Raw genomic sequence first — 21083 nt, 5'->3', positions numbered from 1 at the left:
CTCACGGTGTTTTGTTTTGCAGGAAATACTCATATGCGTCAAGAAGGATCCTAACCCATCATGGGAAATACTAACATAACCCTCGGACTAAGTCATTAGACCTAAGGGGTGGATTCGTGTTTCTTCAAGCGTATTGCTATAGTACTAAAGGACTTTAATAATATGTTTCACGCAAGACGCTCATAGAATAATTTGTGTTTTCTCATAAATGTTCCCTTCTCAATATTTTCTCAGTAGTAACAATATTTTGAGACGTAACTTTTTGAGCTTAAGAATTATTTTTTCTCGTTCTTTCTTACATCAAATAGACGAGATAGCTTCTAGATATGTTTTTAAACTAATCAAACATTAGAGTTATTTCAAGACAATAGTCATTATTATCTCATTAGTCACTAATCTAAAAGGCATCAACTTGAGTACCTCATTAATCTAAACAAGAAGAAAAGGCTAAAAGTGTCTTTATCTGCTTTATTTTGCTTGATTCCCACTACCCGTGTTACACATTAGGAAAATATTAGATTGCATCTTTGAATCTTGAATTCTATGTGCTTTGTCCAAGATGTTTAGTACCGTACAAGTCAACAACGCATTAGGGCCCAAAGGTAATCATTCTTTCACATTCCCACCCTTATATGTACACCATTTAATTCACTTCACTCCATAATAACAATTAACAAATACCCCCAACCCACACCACAATGTCTAGTGAACAAGATTCAACCAAAAGGGTTGATTTCAATGGAACAAAGTTTACAAGAACTTGTAGATTTCTACCTCAAAGATCCGCAATATCGCCCGTTAAATACATTAAACATATGGGTGACAAGATGATAAAAGTTTTCCGTGTTATTTATGGTCGAAAACGAGCTTCCACCAAGGTTACTTCCTCTATAACACCACAACAACCGACGATAGCTCCAATTGATTCTCAACGAGCAGAAGCTATCGATGATTGTATCGAGTTTATAAATTCTTCATCTACCTTAACAAGATCAAATTCCGTTTCTTGTTAAATTATTGTTCAAATCCAACAATAAGATCATCCGGTTTGTGTTTATTCCAATGTGGATGACGGGTAGTCGTTAGATTTTGTTATTTAGGATACGATGAAGCCGTGCTTTGGGTATTTTAGGACACAATGTTGTGCATGTATGGTTTTATTTTTTCATGTGTTGTGTACCCAAGTAGGTTGGAGAATGTTTGGCCTATTGGTTGAACATTGTTTGTGGTTTACACAATAATGTGGAGATCCTTGTACCCCACGAATACTTGATTGTATCATGTTGGGTATGTGGGTCTTTTCACTTGTTAAATTCAAGGTGGTGTGTTGATGTATTGTGTTTATTAATTAGTTTGTGTATTGGAAGTAACATGTAATTAAGTAGCGAATGAATTATTTGCATAATCTTCTGGAGGGGGAAAGTAATGAGAATAGTAATTTGAATTGATTGGTTACCTAACTAATCAATTATTAAAAAAATTATACTTGTAGTGTTACAAATGTTTACATCCAAATCAAATTAAGTATAGAAATTATGAAAATTTTGTGTATATGACATAGGGTGTTCAAATTTAGATATATGGAGTTTCGAATAAACGATTTTGATATACGAATTCAAATTTCCTAGTAAACTAGGCGAGAGAGAGGGCAAATTAGGTTAGGGTTCTGAAGAAACACTAATCGACCCCGGGCAGATTACGGATAATCTGGGGGTTAAATAGATGTTTCCCACGAGGGTTAGGTCCGGCAAAGATGGTTGTTCTTCTGATGACCTGCAAAACAGACACCGTGAGCTCGTCACTGAGAAGGGGGGGGGGGTACCTCCTTGTGACCACCCTCCGGCGTGAGAATCAGACCATATTGCTCTGAATATAAGTGTATATATTGAGAGATTGCTAGAAAAGATAAGATGATGAGATGATAATACCGTTTCAAGGTGTTGGAGTATTTATAGCCGAAGGTAGGTTTCCAAGCAGGTACAGCCGGCTGAATAGTATTCCTGTTCTACCAACTGTGGGCTACGCACGTGCCATGCTGATGGTTGGTGGGTAGGCAGCGGCTGATAGTGACCAGGCCGGCTGTGTACTATTCCTTTTCCACCAACTGCAGGCTATGGACGTGCCCCGACAGGAGTTGGTGAGTAGGCAGCGGCTGATAGTGACATTAAGTAGTAGAGCGTGCTGCTCGTCGTACTGTTGTCAGTGAGCTGTCGCAGCTTTGGTCAGATCTTTTGTCCATACCTTGGCAGGTATAGTACAAAAGGTCCTCCAGTAGCGTACGGACTGGCTCATTTGTGCGGGAGAGTTCCCAGCTTTGGGCGGGAGTATTCCCGGCTTGCTCATTCCTTCTTCAGGTGACATTACTGAATTATTTAAGAGTTAGTGCCTTGTGCGTGTAGCCTTGCTACGCGGGTAGCCTTCCCTGATGGCTAGTATCCGCAGCTGCGGGAACAGGCGGAGTACGTCGACCATTGGGAGGCTTTTCCTGCGGGAACAGCTTGCGTACTGCGCGTAAGGACGTTACGTCTCTAAGCATGGTTGGTCCTGCGGATCCAGTTGGTCTTTGCGCAGACGTCCCTCTTTAAGGTTGTCTTGCGAGTTCAACTGCGCAGACGTCCCTCTTCGAGGTGAGTCTTGCGGGTCCAACTGCGCAGACGTCCCTGTTGAAGGTGAGTCTTTCGGGTCCAACTGGGCTCTGCTGGGACCTACCTCTTCAAGTCCCCCCAGTCCAATGTTCTTCTCATGAACTGTTAATAAGTGAGGTGAACTTTTGGACTTAAGCAAGGGGTTTTGAAAAGGGTTTAGTTTTAAGGTTTTCCATGGGGATTCTTCCCGCGGAAGTCCTAATGTCACGCAGAAATTCCCGACTTTTCTGCTTGATCTTTGGGTATGATGCGGGTAGGTCTGTAACCTCCTCGCAAGTCAGGAGCGTTGAGTTCCACTTGTGTAGATTCTCCATGAGGTTTTTGTAGTTTTAAACATAGTGATCAATTATGTTAAACAACCAATTCCATCTTGGAGCTTCAAACAATCTAGTTCTCAACGTTCCCGCTATGCGGGGATGTTATTTCCGTTTCCGCAAGCATGGCCCAGAAGATCCTTCTTGGTTTCAATTCCCTGCGGAGTGCTAAGTATGTGAAGGGTTTTGCCTTGACACTGTACCTGCACTCGTCTTAATAGTTACTTTACTTCCAAGGTATTCCTGGCGTCAATTCCCTGCAGGTGCCAAGTATGTGAAGAGTTTTGCCTTGACACTGTACCCGCACCCGTCTTATAGTTGTTTGCCGAGGTATTCTTGGCTTCAATTCCCTGCAGGTGCTAGGTATGTGAAGGGTTTTGCCTTGACAATGTACCCGCACCTGTCTTATAGTTACTTGGTTGCCAAGGTAAGGTGGTAAAGTCCCGCTTACTTTTGAATCTTTTTGAATCTTTTTGAAATTCGAAGAGTTGGTGAAAGGATAAGAACAGTCCAACTGTTGAAGGGACGTCAGCGTGGTCTGACGGTTTCTTCTGACAGTTTCAGGACGTGCATGAAGTTATGACGACGTGACAGTATATGGTTATTCCAGACGCTCTTTTAGGCGCGTGGGCGCGAGTTTTCGGGCGCGTGGGTGCGAAGTTTACGGCGCACGTCCTGTCAACAGCTGTTGCCAGCTTGCTTTTTCCACGTGTCATAGTTTCATTGCACCTGCGTTTTCCTCTATTTTCCGCATTAAATTCATCGCATTCATTGCGATGAGTATATAAAGGGAGGAGAGGATGCATCTCAACTCACAGTTTCACTTCTCTTCTTCTAAACGATTTCCGGCAAATACTCTAACTTTTCTGTCGAGCATTCTCCTGAAATCGTTCTTCTTTACATTCAAACATGTCTTCTACTCATGATCCTGAGGTTACTGTCGAGGAGTCCGATGTATACCTCGAGAATCCTTCGTCCACGTCGGACAAGGATGACAAGAGTACTGCTGGTGAGTGCCAGTGTGCTCTTTCCGTCGACGCTTATCAGTACATCGTCAGGAAGTTCATGCTCGAGCCTTTCGAGCCTGAGTTTCCTGGGCCCCCAAAGGCAAGATAGGGGTATATGCTGCGTTCTTCGTCTTTGGGAATCTCAGGTTCCCATTGACGAAGTTTGTATACCGTGTTTTGGAAAGACACGGTGTGCACCTGACGGAGGTACATCCAATAGCGATCGCCAAGATCCGTCATTTTGAATGGGTGTGCCTCATTCTTGGTGTGGAGCCCCACGTCGACCGCCTGATGACCTTCTACTCCTGGAGGTGCATCCAGGGCTGGTACACCTTGGTCACCCGGATCAAGGGTTTGAAGATCTGTGCTACCGAGCGCAGTCTTCGGTCTTGGAAGCGGGAGTTCTTTTACATCTCTGCCCGTGTCGTCCCTATTGCGATGACATTCAAGAACGGGAGAGCACTCCCCAGCCTTCACGCCTCCAATTACCAAGAGGCGGAATGGTTCGCCAAGATCTCCCAGATCCAGACTCCGGTTTACCGCTTTGCGGAGTCTGGGATGGTGATGCTTGGGATGAGCCGGGTATGGAAGGATGCTGGGGCGGAGGCGCCACAGATTCCCATCGTCCTTGAATATGGTTTGAACTCTATCCCTTACGGTATGCTTCATATCTTTTTGCTGATTTAGGGTTTTTCTTCTAACTGCTTTTCTGTTTATTTTCAGAGGGGAACAATTTGCAGTCGCTTCTGCAACCGCGTGAGAGCGGTGGTCCCGCTCGGCTGGGTACTCGTGCTCTTGACGAGAACGAGTTGCCCATCTTGGAGCAAACGGCGGATAGGTTTGTGGAGGCCTACCCGCCAGGCCATGAGATACTGAGCGCCACTCGGCCAGGTAAAAGATTATTTAACCCTCGCCCTCTCAATACTCAAACCTCTGCTGGAATTCCTCTAATTTTGTCATCTGATGAGGAATCCGCAGATGGTCCTTTCTTCGCGAGGAGGAAGAAGGCTGCTAGCGGGAAGGGCAAGGCGAAGGTTGCCTCCACTGCCGATCAGGGGAACCGGTCTGAGTCGGAGACCGAAAGTGAAGAGGCGGCGGGGAACCCTGGTGGTGATGAGACCACTGTTCCGGAGGTTGAGAGAGCTGTCACCTCCGGGCAGCCCAGTACAACGACGGTGACCGGCGTGAAGAGGCCGGCTCCATCGGGTTCGTCCCCGCCTGTTCGCACCTTCAATCTCAAGAGGACTCGTAAGTATAAACTCCATTTACTTTAACTGCATATCTTTCCGCCATTATACTTATATATCTTGTCTTCGTGCAGGCGTGGATGCTACCGCATTCCAGAGTGGAGCGGGAAGGAGCAGATCTGGATCCATGATGGTAGGTTTGGTCAACCTACCCGAGGCGATGACCCAGGCGGCTACGCCTGTTTGCAGTATTGGTTCAGTTGCTCATCCTGTTGAGGCAACTGTTCCAACTGTAACATCATCCCCGCCGGCTGTCAGTGCGATCTTCACGGAATCCTTCACTGAGCCGGCGGTGGTTGTTTCCGCAGGCTCTTCCGCAGCGGCGGCCACGCTTGTGAGTTCACCTCCAGTGAGTTCACCTCCGATGGTCTCTACCGCGGCGGCTTCAACCGTGCCTTCGGCACCGGCGACTACCTCGTCCCCGGCCGGTTCAGCAGGTATGTTCGGGGCTTCTAGCCAATCTCTGCCTCCTTCCCATCTGCCTGACCTCTTGGATGGTTATCCGTTAGGTTCGGGTGATGAGTTTGGCGGCTACCGGCCTGTTGTCGACCCTACAGGTGCATAGGGTTATTTTGGCCTTTTTATATTTTTATCATCTTTTCCTAACTGCCTTTTGTTTTTGCAGTGTCGGATTCGAATGAGGTGTATGTTCCACGGTGGAACATCCGCCGGGGAACAACCCTTCGGACGGCTGTGGACTGCGTCGAGTGGGCGCGTCACGCGGCCCCAAGTGGCGCGTTGGAAGAAGCCATGTCTAGCTACCAGGAGGGTAGGCTAACAAATGAGCTTCGGATTCTCCTTGCCCGGATGCAGCCGCGCGTCGAGTTGCTTTGTCGTGAAAACGACAAGTTAAAGGCTGCGCGTATCCAAGAAGTGGCTCAGGCGCGGGCTATCCGGGAGGAGAACAGGAGACTTTCCGCAATTGCTGCGGAGAAGGAAAAGGCCTTCAAGGCCCTCGAGGTTGAAGTGCAGGCCCGGCTCGAGGCCCGTTCCAAGGCTACCCAAGCTGTTAACGAACAGCTTCGGTTGGCTAAGGAAACTGCGCGGAACGCGACCGAGAGGGCCACTAAGGCTGAAGCCGTTGCTGAACCTCTGCGCGCCGAAAATGAGGAGCTTAAAGCCAAACTAGAGAGGCTTCAGCAGGCTCATGATGCTTTGGCTATGGAAGACGCCAAGAAGCTTCAAGAGATCTTGGATCAGAGGGGTATGCTTGACCATACTGAGCGTAAGCTGAAGGGCGTTGAAGAGGCTGCTGCTAAGGAAGTGTTGCTTGCCAACCTTAACAAGAATGAAGCCGAACGCGCCCGTGACCTAGCTCAGGCTGCCCTCCAAGAAGCTCTGATTACCAAGGAATGGCTTCTACGAGAAGCGTTGTCGCAGGTATGCATAGCTTCATAATATCTTTACGCTTTTCTTTGTGCTTAGAAAAGGTTTTGTTACTTGTATTTTTTCTTGTAGGTTGTGCATCGAGTCTTCACGAATACATCTTATGAAGATGCCATGAGCGCAGCCCTCAACGCTTCTCATGAGGATGGGGAAAAGGCTGGCTTCCTGCTTGGTCTAGGGTTTGTTGAGAAGAGCATCCCGCCTTCCAACTTCCCTCTATATGATGTGGATACTGAAGCTACTTATGACCAAGCAGTGAACCAGTATGCTGCCTTCCCGCATCCGGTGGTGGAGAAGGTGAACGAGATTGCTGCTGCTGATGATGGGCTAACCATTCTCAAGACTTTCCTTGAACCGCCACAGCCAACTGATGGTGCGGGTACAAGTGGGTTTGGAGGGAGCGGTCCTGAAGTTTGAACCTTGAGATCCCTTCCCACCGTTAGGATAGATTTATATTTCTGCAGGCGGGTAGATACCCGGCCATTGTAATGTTTGAATTTTTTACGAAATATAAATGTTTGTGCGGGTAGGACCGCCAATTTCACTGGATGACTTGCTTTATAACCGTTATATGACCTGCTCACGCATATTATAGCTTAATTTGGCACTTGTTTTGCCGCATAAACAATATATGATTCGCTCGTGCATACTTTAGTTTAACTTAGCAATTTTTCAAGTGTTTTGAATAAGTTAACCGTTCGACGCGCGGTAGTCAATAGGTTAGTGTTCAGTTTCCTCTATCATGATTGTGCGGGTAGGACCGTCACTTTCATTTAGTGGGATGACCAATCTTCACCTATAACTGACCTGCGTGAAGGTTTGCCGTTTTGTGTTTATGCGGGTTTTGCCGCCGTCCACACGCAACGACTTCTTTTCACATTTATGCGGTGAAAACCGGCATCAGTGTTTTGAATAGGTTAACCGTTCGACGCGCGGTTGTCAATAGGTTAGTGTTCAGTTTCCTCTATCATGATTGTGCGGGTAGGACCGTCACTTTCATTTAGTGGGATGACCAAACTTTACTTATAACTGACCTGCGTGAAGGTTTGCCGTTTTTTGTGTTTATGCGGGTTTTGCCGCCGTCCACACGCAACGACTTCTTCATTTGTTTATGCGGTGAATACCGGCATATCAGTGTTTTGAATAAGTTAACCGTTCGACGCGCGGTTGTCAATAGGTTAGTGTTCAGTTTCCTCTATCATGATTGTGCGGGTAGGACCGTCACTTTCATTTAGTGGGATGACCAAACTTTACATATAACAGACCTGCGTGAAGGTTTGCCGTTTTTTTGTGTTTATGCGGGTTTTGCCGCCGTCCATACGCAACGACTTCTTCATTTGTTTATGCGGTGAATACCGGCATATCAGTGTTTTGAATAAGTTAACCGTTCGACGCGCGGTTGTCAATAGGTTATTGTTCAGTTTCCTCTATCATGATTGTGCGGATAGGACCGGCACTTTCATTTAGTGGGATGACCAAACTTTACCTATAACTGACCTGCGTGAAGGTTGTCATCTCTTACATATTTTTGCCGTTTTTTGTGTTTATGCGGGTTTTGTCGCCGTCCACACGCAACGACTTACTTCCCCACTTATTTATGCGGTGAATACCGGCATATCAGTGTGGAAAGTTTACAAGTATAAATGTAAGATCATTAGCGTCACTGTGATAAGGAGAATCATTTCCATTAGAAGTGGCTCTGGGCCTTTTCTTTACAAGTTTGGAATTGATCTACATGCAGCATGTGTAATTGAGCTCCCTTCCATGTTCTTGGGATTGGAGTGTCATCGAGCCTTTCGAGCCGATATGCACTTGGTTCAGAATCTCGTTTACGCAGTATGTAGTCTCCAACATTGAAGCTGCAGTTTCATTCGTGTTTTTCCCAACTGGGGTCCAACACGCATTAGCCTGCTCAGCGTTCATTACGCCACGAGGTGCGTGAGCGTCCCATCTCTGACAAATGCTTCGACGATGTCCTTCAAGTCTATGCATTCCTCGGTGGTGTGGCCTCTTGTCCTGTGGAAGTCACAGAATTTGCTTTGATCAGCGTTTGGACGATGTCGGATAATTGGAGCCTCTGGCCATGGGAGCCTCTCAGTGGCGAATATCTCGGTGACGCTTTTGGTGAGTGGCGTCCATCTGGAGTTCCGGTTCGACGACTGCATGTTGTCCTTCCCGCCTAACCGTGGGTGCGAGCTGGATGAGGTGTCAAAGTTTACCCTTGACTGCCAAATACCTAGCTTCCTCTTTTTGTTTAGTCGGGTGGTAAGGACGTTGTTTTCTCTTGTTTTCTGGGTGTAGAGGTTTGTGCTTTGGGGAAGATCTCTACCCAGTTGCTTTTCCGTTTCCGCGAAGCGTTTAGCTGCTGTCATGATGGCATCCCATGTGGATGGCATGCCGTCTTTACCAGTTAAGGTGCGGATGAGCTATGAATCTTTCGCGCCCTGGATGAAAGCAGCGCGAACAAGATCTTCGCTAATAGCGCCCAGACTCAGCTTCTTTGAGTTGAAGCGAGTGATGAAGTCTAGCAAAGATTCATCTTCCTCTCGGATGCAGTTGAGGATCGTCCATTGCTCTTCAGTGTACTTTCTTTGTTGACTGAAGTGTTGGCTGAACTTCTGTTGGAAGTCTGCCCAATCGTAGATGTGGTGGACCGGTAGACGGTCAAACCACGCTCTAGCCGCTCCAACCAGCGTCATCTGGAACATATAACACCACGTGGGTTCCGTCCAGTTGCTGACGGTTGCCCCCGCTATGAATCTGTTCAAATGATCGTCTGGGTCAGATATACCATCGTAAGTGCCGATGTTGGACATCTGTTTGGCACTTCTCGGGGCGATTGCTTCCGCAATGTCCCTTGCAAACTTGGACGTTCCCGTATTTGCAGCAGTTGGTCTAAAGGTTTTGGAGAAGTCACGTGGGTTTCCCTCCGCGCTATTTGGTTTGAAGGTTTCTCCGAAATTCCTTCTCGGTTGGAAGTCCGTTTCCTTACGCTTCCCTTTTGCCCTATGGCGAGGGTTTGCGTCGGTGTCAGATTCCTCCCGATCGTCGTCCGAGTACTCGCACTCACTGCTCATGTTGAGCTGTTGAGTGCTTCCGAATTCGTCAGCCTGTCGGAGTGAACGCAAGCGTTCATCCAACTCAGCTTGGAATTCCTTCTGACGTGCTTCGGCCCACGCTTTAACTTGATCGAGTGTTTGGCGGGGGAGCCTCGCCTGTTGTCTCTCAAACTGGGTATCGGTGAATCCCAGTGAAGGATTTACTGCACTTGCCCCGACTCGGGTAACCGGGGTAGTGTTCGTAAAATTTACTGCACTTGCCCCGGCTGATGGTTGGTGGGTAGGCAGCGGCTGATAGTGACCAGGCCGGCTGTGTACTATTCCTTTTCCACCAACTGCAGGCTATGGACGTGCCCCGACAGGAGTTGGTGAGTAGGCAGCGGCTGATAGTGACATTAAGTAGTAGAGCGTGCTGCTCGTCGTACTGTTGTCAGTGAGCTGTCACAGCTTTGGTCAGATCTTTTGTCCATACCTTGGCAGGTATAGTACAAAAGGTCCTCCAGTAGCGTACGGACTGGCTCATTTGTGCAGGAGAGTTCCCGGCTTTGGACGGGAGTATTCCCGGCTTGCTTATTCCTTCTTCAGGTGTAAGGCCCCGAACCCGGTGACCCTACTTTAGCGTCGGATTTACTCATAAACACAGTTCTTCAAATCAGAGTTTATTAAAACTTTTCGCGGAATATAAAACATCTATCATTTGTTACAAAACATTAAATCTTTTCTTTGATACCATAACACAAAACTTTATATTTAAAACATCTTTACTTCTTTCTTCAGATGCCAGCCGTTCAATCCATGCCGTGTGTCATCCTCATGCTAACTCTCTAATCAGCTCACCTGTGTGCATACTAAAAGTCAGCTACGCTGAGTGAGTTCTAGTTAATCAAGCAACTTATCATACAACCACTTCATACAATATATACGTATCCGAAGACACATAGTCCACTGTCTAACATGCCACTGTTTACCCACTTAATTACCCCTATAGCTTAGCCTCTTAATTACCCCTACAGCTTAGCCACTTATGCCACTTTATGCCACTTGGTGCCACCTTAATAACGAAGTCACGTATAGGCTTACCCTACCACGTACTATCGTCATGCCACTAACACTCTTACTAGACTCTGCCACTTCTATCACGCTCTACCTCTACTTGTCTACAGCACTCTTTATACCAATACAATATTTACATAATAAGCAAGTCGCATCATAGAATACATACTCACTAACAACCACTTGACAATCACTCTCCTTGACGATACGTGCAATATCCGAAGATCGTTCACGTACCGACAAGCATTACATAATAGCTACTTGTATAACATTTATACACTTACCACTTAAGGTAAGTGTATTCACACTTTCGCATCTAACCTGCTTAACTTACCACTTAGCCTCTTATTTACACCTGCCACTTAATAACGTAAAACGTTATGCCACTTTGCCACTTTTAATAACGTAAAACGTTATGCCACTTTAATAACGAAGGCACGTATAGGCTTACCCTACCACGTACTATCGTTATGCCACTTTGCCACTTTGCCACTTTAATAACGAAGGCACGTATAGGCTTACCCTACCACGTACTATCGTTATGCCACTTTGCCACTTTGCCACTTTAATAACGAAGGCACGTATAGGCTTACCCTACCACGTACTATCGTTATGCCACTTTGCCACTTTAATAACGAAGGCACGTATAGGCTTACCCTACCACGTACTATCGTTATGCCACTTTGCCACTTTAATAACGAAGGCACGTATAGGCTTACCCTACCACGTACTATCGTTATGCCACTTTGCCACTTTGCCACTTTAATAACGAAGGCACGTATAGGCTTACCCTACCACGTACTATCGTTATGCCACTTTGCCACTTTAATAACGAAGGCACGTATAGGCTTACCCTACCACGTACTATCGTTATGCCACTTTGCCACTTTAATAACGTAGGCACGTATAGGCTTACCCTACCACGTACTGTCGTCATGCCACTAACACTCTTACTAGACTCTTGCCACTTTTAACACACTCTACCTCTACCTGCCTGGACTCTGCTTCTTCCTCTGGTAGCTGTAAATCCCTCTTTAACTGAGCTCGGCTAACTTACCAACTCAGATCTATCAACAAAATCTCGGGTCTCGGCTTCGAATCTTGATAGGTTAGAATGTGTGTGTTTTGAGTGTGTGAAGAAATAGATGTAAATGAAGATATTTTTGGGATTTTGGGGGTATTTATATCCCTGAAATCCCATTCTTATTTAACCCATCTCAATTAATCCACGTCCACAACCCACATCCATTACCCAACACTAGCCCGACCCATTCCAACTCATATTCTATTATTTATTTCCTAATAACCCGGGTAAACTTTCTCCCTAATATTAAGTAATATAATTAATATTACTTGGAAATTTCGGGATGTTACATCAGGTGACATTACTGAATTATTTAAGAGTTAGTGCCTTGTGCGTGTAGCCTTGCTGCGCGGGTAGCCTTCCCTGATGGCTAGTATCCGCAGCTGCGGGAACAGGCGGAGTACGTCGACCATTGGGAGGCTTTTCCTGCTGGAACAGCTTGCGTACTGCGCGTAAGGACGTCACGTCTCTGAGCATGGTTGGTCCTGCGGATCCAGTTGGTCTTTGCGCAGACGTCCCTCTTTAAGGTTGTCTTGCGAGTTCAACTGCGCAGACGTCCCTCTTCGAGGTGAGTCTTGCGGGTCCAACTGCGCAGACGTCCCTGTTTAAGGTGAGTCTTGCGAGTCCAACCGCGCAGACGTCCCTGTTGAAGGTGAGTCTTGCGGGTCCAACTGGGCTCTGCTGAGACCTACCTCTTCAGGTTCGGGTTCAATAAAGTTTAGAATGCCTAATAGATTTATAAATATCTAAATGTATAATAATCTTTTGAAAAATATTTTTAAAAGTACTATTCGTATCCAAAATTCAACTTTTTATATAATTTGGGGTTGGCTTTGGACCAGGATCTTTTGGCACACCTTATCATGACAAAATTCTGAAAGTTTACACCAACATACACAAAAGTCTTAAAGTTTTACGTCAATGACACACGATAAGATCCTTTTAGGTGGTCGGTCTAATCAATACCTTGCTAAGTTTTACTTCAAGGATCACATTCCCGTGGCAACTAGTTTTCCATGCCATAGAAACGTGTTAAAAAAACATAACAATGATTATTTTAATAATATATTCAGTCTCAACAACTATAATGATACTCTTTTAAAGGTTCCAACGAATATATAATGATGCAGATTTATCTCTTAATTTGAATTAAGATTTTAATATCTTTTATTATTTTATGTTAATTTAGTTTTCATGTTTATCTCTTTTTCTTTTAATAGTATAAATAGGGTTATGAATGTTTAGTTTTAGGAGCTTTTGATTGAGTTTTATATTAAAAGAACATTGTTCTTGAACCATTGGGCGTTTATTTGTCTTTGATTAGTCATGAGTCTCTCGAGCCAGTGATCGCTTCCGAAACTGCATCAATTGGTATAAGAGCTTTTGGTTCTCAAATGGCTCGACGTGGTGTTGAATACTTACTTGATCGTAGAGTCGCTGACCGAGGCAACGATCGAAGTAGTTTCTATTCACGTGCTCGTGGAGAAGATCGATGTCCTACTCGCAGAGTCGCCGACCGAGGCAGCGGTGGAGTCTGTTCCGACCCACGGGATCTTATGGAGCTCCAACGACTCTGAAAACGAGTCCGCGATCTTGAAGAGATCAAACGACTCCGAAAACGAGTCCGCGATCTTGAAGAGTTCAAACGACTCCGAAAACGAGTCCGCGATCTCGAATTACGACGGGAGATTCGCAAGACGGAAACAGAGTCGAGCACCGTCGTCTGGGACGAAGGTGGCGACGGAGAGCAGCAGCCGTTCAGCCGTCACCCACCCCGGTTCTATGAACCGATCTATCTCGAAGAGTGTTTATCGGAAGACGAACCCAGATTCGATGAAGATGGGATTGATTTCGATGAAGAAGAATTTTGGCTGGTGAAAAATATTCTTAGCGTAGGTGATGAATCAGTTCCCAATAATTGTAATGTTGAAGAAGTTCAAAGTGGTGGTTCTATTGTGGCTATCGGTGATAAAACAGTTTCCTATGAGAATCATGATGTTTGTTTGAAAGTACCGTTATTCAAGTCCTCAGAGTTGGACTTGACAAAAATCCCGGTAATTGAAATTCATATGGATCCTAAGATCTCCTCAAAAGTAAAGAATATGATTTATTTGAATAAAGTTGACTTTTATATTCCAAACGAGATGTATAATACTTGCAGCCATCCATTCCATTTGGAGTATAATGGTTTTCGGCCAAAATCAATGCATCACATCCACATCCAAAAACGTGGGCTGTTACGTGTGCATAACCCACATGAAAAACTATTATAACTTTTGATCAGGTCGTGATTGTTCGTAGCCCGTTTATGGAGTTGTTCGTAGCCCGTTTATGGAGTTGTATGTTAGACCGGGTGGTAATGCTCAAAGTGAAATTTCTATCATTCCGAGTCCAAAGCGAGAGGTGTCTATTGTTGCTTCCAAGCAAATTTCGAAAGTGGGCAAAAGACGAGTTAACATTCCATTTAAACCCGGCGGCTTGCCTTTGAAGTCTTCGAGGTTATTTTTAAAGATGTTCAAGTTGTCCAAAAAAAATAACAAAGGATTCGGTCTTTTATCCCGGGTTGCCAATGATTTATTCGACATACCCAAGACTCGAGGACGAGTCTTTTTCGAAGACGGGGAGAAGGAGGTGGAGAGAACTAGCGATTTGATAGACCAAGGTGGTATGAGTTTAGAGCCGCAAATGACCCGTAAAGTTGAACGGATTCGGTGGGTCATGATGCTAAAAATAAAGAGCGGGTTGATGTTCCATTTGATCCTGATGGCTTTGGTCGAAAGGTAAAACTCGAGGACGAGTTTTTTTTTAAAATGGGGAGAATGATGCAGATTTATCTCCTAATTTGAATTAAGATTTTAATATCTTTTATTATTTTATGTTTATTTAGTTTCCATGTTTATCTCTTTTTCTTTTAGTATAAATAGGGTTATGAATGTTTAGTTTTAGGAGTTTTTGATTGAGTTTTATATTAAAAGAACATTGTTCTTGAACCTTTGGTTCGTTTATTTGTCTTTGATTAGTCATGAGTCTCTCGAGCCATTGATCGCTTCCGAAACTGCATCATATAATCTTCATACAACATACTTGTAGTTCGCAAATAAACATCAAAGATTATAAACAAAGATTATACAAAGATCATTTGGGTAGTCGATATTCGCTTAGAAAATTTGTTGTTTGTATAATTTGGTTTAACCAACAACACATGTAGCGTGGTCATCAACGCACACACAGACTACACAATACAAAATTGCACATACGGTATTCAACAATTACATTAAAATATCATTATTAACACATGAGTGTATGTAACAACTATTACATTATAATATATTACACGTAATTAACTAAGCATATAAGGGTGTTTTCTGACACGTGACGTTTCAATTATCAATAACTAGTTTTGCAAGAAGTGATATAATGATAAAATGTCCCATAGCCTTTCAATAATTACACAATTATTATTTTTTTATTGTTTTTAAAATAAATAAAAAATAAAATAATTTCATTAGCCCAATCCTCCCCTACCACCGTTACGTGTATCGTGAGCCCAGGCAAAACAAAGAGGAAAACGAGGTAGGGGGACTATGTTCATCATGTTTTGACTGTGTTTCACAAAAAATACACAGTATACTATACTATATTATACTACTAGGTTAATGGCGTGTGTATAACACAGACGTAAACACGTGTGATTGTTTATTTGAATAAATATAAAATTATGAATTTATGTGAACATATGATTTTATGTAAATATTATGTTTTTGTATTTGTAATTAGAATAAATTGGATGAACAAAAAGTTATAAGAATTGTAGGTTTATTATTAGGTGTATAAGATTAGAATATCACACAATCGTTACGTAAAAATTTGCATGAGCAATAAAAATATAATATTGAAACACATTAAGTTACAAAATTCTATAGTATAATGAAAGTTATCGGTAAGATAATATACAAAATTGCATTTTATAAAAATTGTGTTTAATAATAGAAAAGACACACCTATGTATACGAAAATGTTATGTATTTATTGTATTATGTAGCTCACCGAATGTAGTAATGATGAAAGGAGCTTAAAAATAATTAAAGACGAAAGCACTTTCTAGAGTTGATGAAAGAAACAGATGCTCTCAACTCAAAAGATCCCATTAACTTAACTTAACTTAACTTAACTTTCTATCTATCATCTTCCACCTCCAACAATGGTGTCTGTTACTCTCAAATGCTATCATCTTCCTTATTATTCTATCAACAACACTAACTCTATTAACAATTTCTGTTCATCCAAGTCCACTGTTCGTTTCAATTGTCCAAACCCTAACCGACGTCATCTCGTTATCTCCTCGTCATCTTCAGATGAAGCGGCTGCATCTGGTTCCGTTACCTCCGGAGATAATATATCTAGGTCTGCTTATGTATTATTCACGATTGTTTTAATTTAGCTTTTGTTTCTTAATTATGTTTTGATTATATGAAATAATATTATATTCACATCGTAGAGATTATTAGCCTGTTGATGTTATTTGTGTATTTTAGCTCAGTAACTAGAAACGTAGAAACTTGTAGTATTATGAAGAAATTGTGCTTGTATACTTAAGGATTATTCATTTAATTTTGTTGGATTTAAAATGGAAATGAACTGTTGCTCTGCGGTCTGTTTGTACTCCTTAATAATATATATATTATTTTCCAAAATTGTGTATTATACATATAGAGAAAAGATAGAATACAATAATTGCTTAACGTACATTAGGTACAAGAATGCTTATATTCATGAAATCGATCCATGAAATCACATCACAAGATCTCGAAATCGTCAATACACATCCAATTAATCATTGGTTCAGTTTTTTACTTTTCTTCACGAAAACCGTTTTTTGAGCGTTTTAGTTTTTGGCTGAGCGTTTTAGTATTTTTGTCTTTGAGCGTGTCGCGTACCTATCATACGTTAAGCAATTATTGTACAGTAGCCTCACCCTATACATATATACACAAAAATTTGTTTATAATTTTAAAAATAAGTATTAACTTTTCAAACACTTCAAAGATTGTGACCAATTTTGACCGAAAGTTTGATTAAATTTCACCCGTTTTCGGGGCCAATTAGGTGAATCGAATCGGTAGCCTTCCGATTTCCAATTAATCAGCACCCAATCGTGATTTTTTTTTGACACTGAGGCTATGTAGATATATAGGTGTTAAGAAACTTGGAGTTTGAAACAAATCAAGAATAATCATAGATACAAGTTAGTTGCGGTTGAGTAAATTAGTATTTGTTAAAGCAAATACATAGATATAGCAAACTGTGCTTCCAAAAGTATTAAAGAAGGTGCACACATGCTGATTTTAAGTTTTGTTATGAATGCAGCAACTTCTGTATTATTGAAGGACCGGAGACTGTTCAGGATTTTGTTAAGATGCAGACAAAGGAAATCCAAGATAATATAAGGAGTAGGCGAAATAAAATTTTTCTCCTAATGGAAGAGGTAACACCTTCACCTTAATGCTTTGTCAATTGCAAAAATATGAATATCATATTGTTTTGACATTTGTTCATATTCACAGGTGAGGAGGTTAAGAGTGCAACAACGGTTAAAAAACATCAAAGTTAGTGAGGGCAGTGTTGAGGACAATGAGATGCCTGATATTCCATCTTCAATTCCCTTTCTACCTTCTGTGGTAAGTTACATTATCTTCTGCTTATAATCTGATGTCAAGAGCTTGTTTAAAGTATGCTTTAGTGTTAACTTTGTAGACGATGTATGGCGCATTTATAGGATTTAATTCATTTGATACTTATCTTTTTTATTCTGAAAACATGATACTATCATTATAGAGATTCACCAAACATTGTAATAAGATAACAGTAGTAATATATATGAATATATCACAACATCAGTGAAGTAAAATAGTTGTATTTAAGCCACATGTTACTCTATATGTACACAAAAGCTAGGATTTTGATTGCCTTTTAATAGGCTTGTAAACAAACCACCTGGGACATGTTGGTGTTCATTTTTTTATGTTCGTTTTTAATGATAGTATAAATGAACAGTTCATGAACACAAACAACGGCCATAACTGAACCTACATGAACAAACATAACCAAGCGAATGCTAATTAAAATTAAATGTGAACATCAATCTGTCAGACTTAAAAATTCATAAAACTAGATTAAATGGTAACATGTCTAAAAAGTTGAATATATAAATGAATGGACTTCAACACACATAAGTACATAACTAATGAACCTATATGAACAAACATACAGGAGTGCAATAAACAAACGTTCAAGAGCATAAATGAACAAAAAGTTTAGTTCATGTTCATCCGTTTACAAATTAAACGAATTGCTTATCGAACGGTTCACTGAACCCTTGGTTCATTTACAGGCCTACTTTTCCATATGTGCATCTTCCTATTGGTAAAATATTTTCTTACTAATATTTATTTTTCTTTCTATTTGAGATAGACACCAAGGACATTGAAGCAGCTCTACTTGACAAGTTTTTCATTCATATCAGGAATTATAGTCTTTGGTGGCCTTCTTGCACCAGTCGTAAGTTCATTTTTTGAATGATTATTATTATTCTTTTTTTTTTTGAGTTGTCATGTATATGTTTGTAACAAGGAAACTTATTTTTGTGTCAGTTGGAACTAAAACTTGGTTTGGGTGGCACATCATATAAAGATTTTATAACCAATATGCATCTGCCTATGCAACTGAGGTGTGATATACAAAACCGGTTAATGTATGCGTTTATTTAAGCAAATGTTTACACATAATATTTCTGTATTTGTTTCAGTGAGATTGATCCAATAGTAGCATCCTTTTCGGGTGGGGCGGTTGGTGTAATTTCAACTCTGATGTTGCTTGAAGCCAATAATGTCATGCAACAAGAGAAGAAAAGGTGCAGATACTGTCATGGAACTGGTAAGTAGTCTTGCAAACTCTTTGCTTATTCTTTTTTTAACTATGAAGAAAAAATGTTTTAATTATTGTTACAAAGTGAAATATTGTTACGCTAACAATCTATATCTTTGAATAAAATGATTTAGAAGGTTGTATGCATTATTATAAGGCTCTGGGCTAGGTATGTGCAGGGGTTGGTTTGAGTCGCCGGTTTTGGGCTTCAACTGAATAAAAAACTGAAAATACGGTTTTTAGGTTTTTAGAAAGCGTTTGGTTTCGGTTTTTTGGCTTTATCATTTGAGCATTAATATTTAGGGCTGGAAAAAAATGGTCCAAAATAATGAATTACACATTTGGACTAGAACATTTATTAATTTTTATAAATTACTTTAAATCGTTTTTTGGTTTCTTTTATTAATTTTTATAAACGTCCTGCTTGCGGTGCGCGCATATAATGTATATATGTGTGAACCCTCGGGTGGGAAAAAGTGAAATTGCACTAATTTTGACGTTATTTTACTAATCTCGTGAAAATAACGTTAAAAGTGGCGGAAGGTTAATCAAGCATCATGTGGTGGCGTTGATAGCCGAAAGACAAGGGTACATGCACCAATCGCCGTTGTCCCGATGGTTGAGTGCTATGTGCCTTATGCCCCAGGCTTGATGCAAAACTACTATCGAGCCGAGGGTCTCACCGGAAGCAGCCTCTCTATCCCTATGGGGTAGAGATAAGGTTGTCTACATCTTACCCTCCTCAGACTCTACCATAGCTTTGCTATTGGTGGGATATACCGACGACGGCGGCGGCGGCGGCGGCGGCGGCGGGCGGCGGCGGCGGCGGCGGCGGCGACGACGACGACGACGACGACGACGTTTTTTCGATTATAATGCACAAGTATACAACCCAAAACGATTAAATCGTTTTTTGGTTTCTTTTGTTTTTTTCTGTTCGGTTTGGATTCAAATTGGTACGGTTTTTTTCGATTATTGGTTGACTGCAAAACAAAACCGAACGGAATTGGCATTTCAAAAATCATAAAACCAAACCGACTTTTTATTGGGTTTGGTTAAGTCGCCTGTTGGTTATTCCTGTTTTAAGACCAACTTAATATAATGCACAAGTATACAACCCAAAACGAGTAAAATTTCTAATCTCAATTATATGCGCATTAATTAGGGGTGTTAATGTACTAAAATACAGGATACTTGGCATGTGCTCGTTGTTCTTCTAGCGGTGTGTGCTTAAACGTAGAGCCAATTTCTGTAGCTAATGCTTCTGATAGTCCATTACGCGCTCCAACTACCCGAAGGTGTCTCAACTGCTCTGGGGCTGGAAAGGTACTAAAAACTAGGGGAAGGTTCATGTATATTTTGATCTTAACATGAGTATGTAGGAAATAATGCCAATTTATTTAAAAATGCAAACGTAAGAAACAATACCAATCTACATAAACAATGACTTATGCTAACAAAGAAAAGAACCTAAAAACTACAGCAAAAAAATCAAAATCAAGAACAAAATAATAACAGCATATACCAGCAAATACTTATAACAGCAAAAGAAAACATCTAATAATAACAACAAAATATAAATAAGCATATACTTATAACGTCTCATAATCGAAAATTAGCAAATACGAACAAAAAATAGCAGCAAACACCTATAAAAATTAACCTAATCATAACAACAAATTGGTTCTCACCGTTTTCATGTTAAGAATAAAATGTATTTGATCCTGTTTCCTAAAAACTATATATATATTCATGTAACTTAATTCTGGTGGTCCATTTTTTTGTTTGGTCTTTTATTGTTTATTGTGACTACATTGATTCAGGTAATGTGCCCCACATGTCTTTGCACGGGAATGGTAATGGCAAGTGAGCATGATCATCGAATAGACCCATTTGACTAAATTGCTGACTCGAACCATTGCAGCCCGGTTATAGGGAAATGATGTAACTTATATTGGTAAACCGAGGTTTATAGTAAAACAAATATGCGTTTTAAGTATATTCGGCGGTCAAATTACTTTCGGTTATATGTATACCAGCTTGTATACTTGGTGTCGATACGCTCTTGATACTATATAGCAACTTCTGATATATGATTATACCGTCAGTCAGACTTGTCTTGTTTGTATTTGGTTTTGATATCGAATTAATTTCCTTTTCATTTAACCAGGTGTGAATACAGATGCCTAGGCATGCATACGTGATGATTTGATCACACACTTGCTTTCTTATTTTGCTATGATAACCTTCGCATAAGTGGGCATCAGTATTCAATTAAAGAATCATGTGAACAGTTTGATGTTAATGGCTTAATGCCCCTCCAGTGAAAAGCCCTTAATCGCCACTACCTTAACCGATTATCGT

The 21083-nt window shown here is 41.7% G+C and overlaps 1 protein-coding gene across 1 annotated transcript; it reads left to right on the top strand.

Moving 5' to 3' along the window:
• Positions 1 to 15958: 15958 nt before the first annotated feature.
• Positions 15959 to 20837, top strand: LOC143554865 (protein ORANGE-LIKE, chloroplastic-like). Its single transcript, XM_077044537.1, has 8 exons — positions 15959 to 16199; positions 17163 to 17280; positions 17360 to 17473; positions 18267 to 18353; positions 18446 to 18522; positions 18601 to 18728; positions 19909 to 20045; positions 20543 to 20837. The coding sequence occupies exons 1-8, from the start codon at positions 15997 to 15999 to the stop codon at positions 20618 to 20620; spliced, it is 942 nt and encodes a 313-aa protein (XP_076900652.1). The 5' UTR covers positions 15959 to 15996; the 3' UTR covers positions 20621 to 20837.
• The last annotated feature ends 246 nt before the right edge of the window (positions 20838 to 21083 follow it).

The sequence above is a fragment of the Bidens hawaiensis genome, unplaced genomic scaffold (genome assembly GCF_021521415.1).
Source record: "Bidens hawaiensis isolate Kalapana, Puna unplaced genomic scaffold, B.hawaiensis_p1.1 tig00017861_1, whole genome shotgun sequence".
In the NCBI taxonomy this organism is placed as follows: domain Eukaryota; kingdom Viridiplantae; phylum Streptophyta; class Magnoliopsida; order Asterales; family Asteraceae; genus Bidens; species Bidens hawaiensis.
The sequence above is the reverse complement of the archived record's forward strand: the minus strand, read 5'-3'. Positions and strand labels throughout refer to the sequence as shown.

Coding starts and splice junctions, on each gene's coding strand:
- LOC143554865 (XM_077044537.1), top strand. CDS start 15,997: ATGGTGTCTGTTACTCTCAAATGCTATCATCTTCCTTATTATTCTATC. Junction 16,200..17,162: donor TCCGGAGATAATATATCTAG/GTCTGCTTATGT, acceptor TTATGAATGCAG/CAACTTCTGTATTATTGAAG. Junction 18,354..18,445: donor GTGGCCTTCTTGCACCAGTC/GTAAGTTCATTT, acceptor TTTTTGTGTCAG/TTGGAACTAAAACTTGGTTT.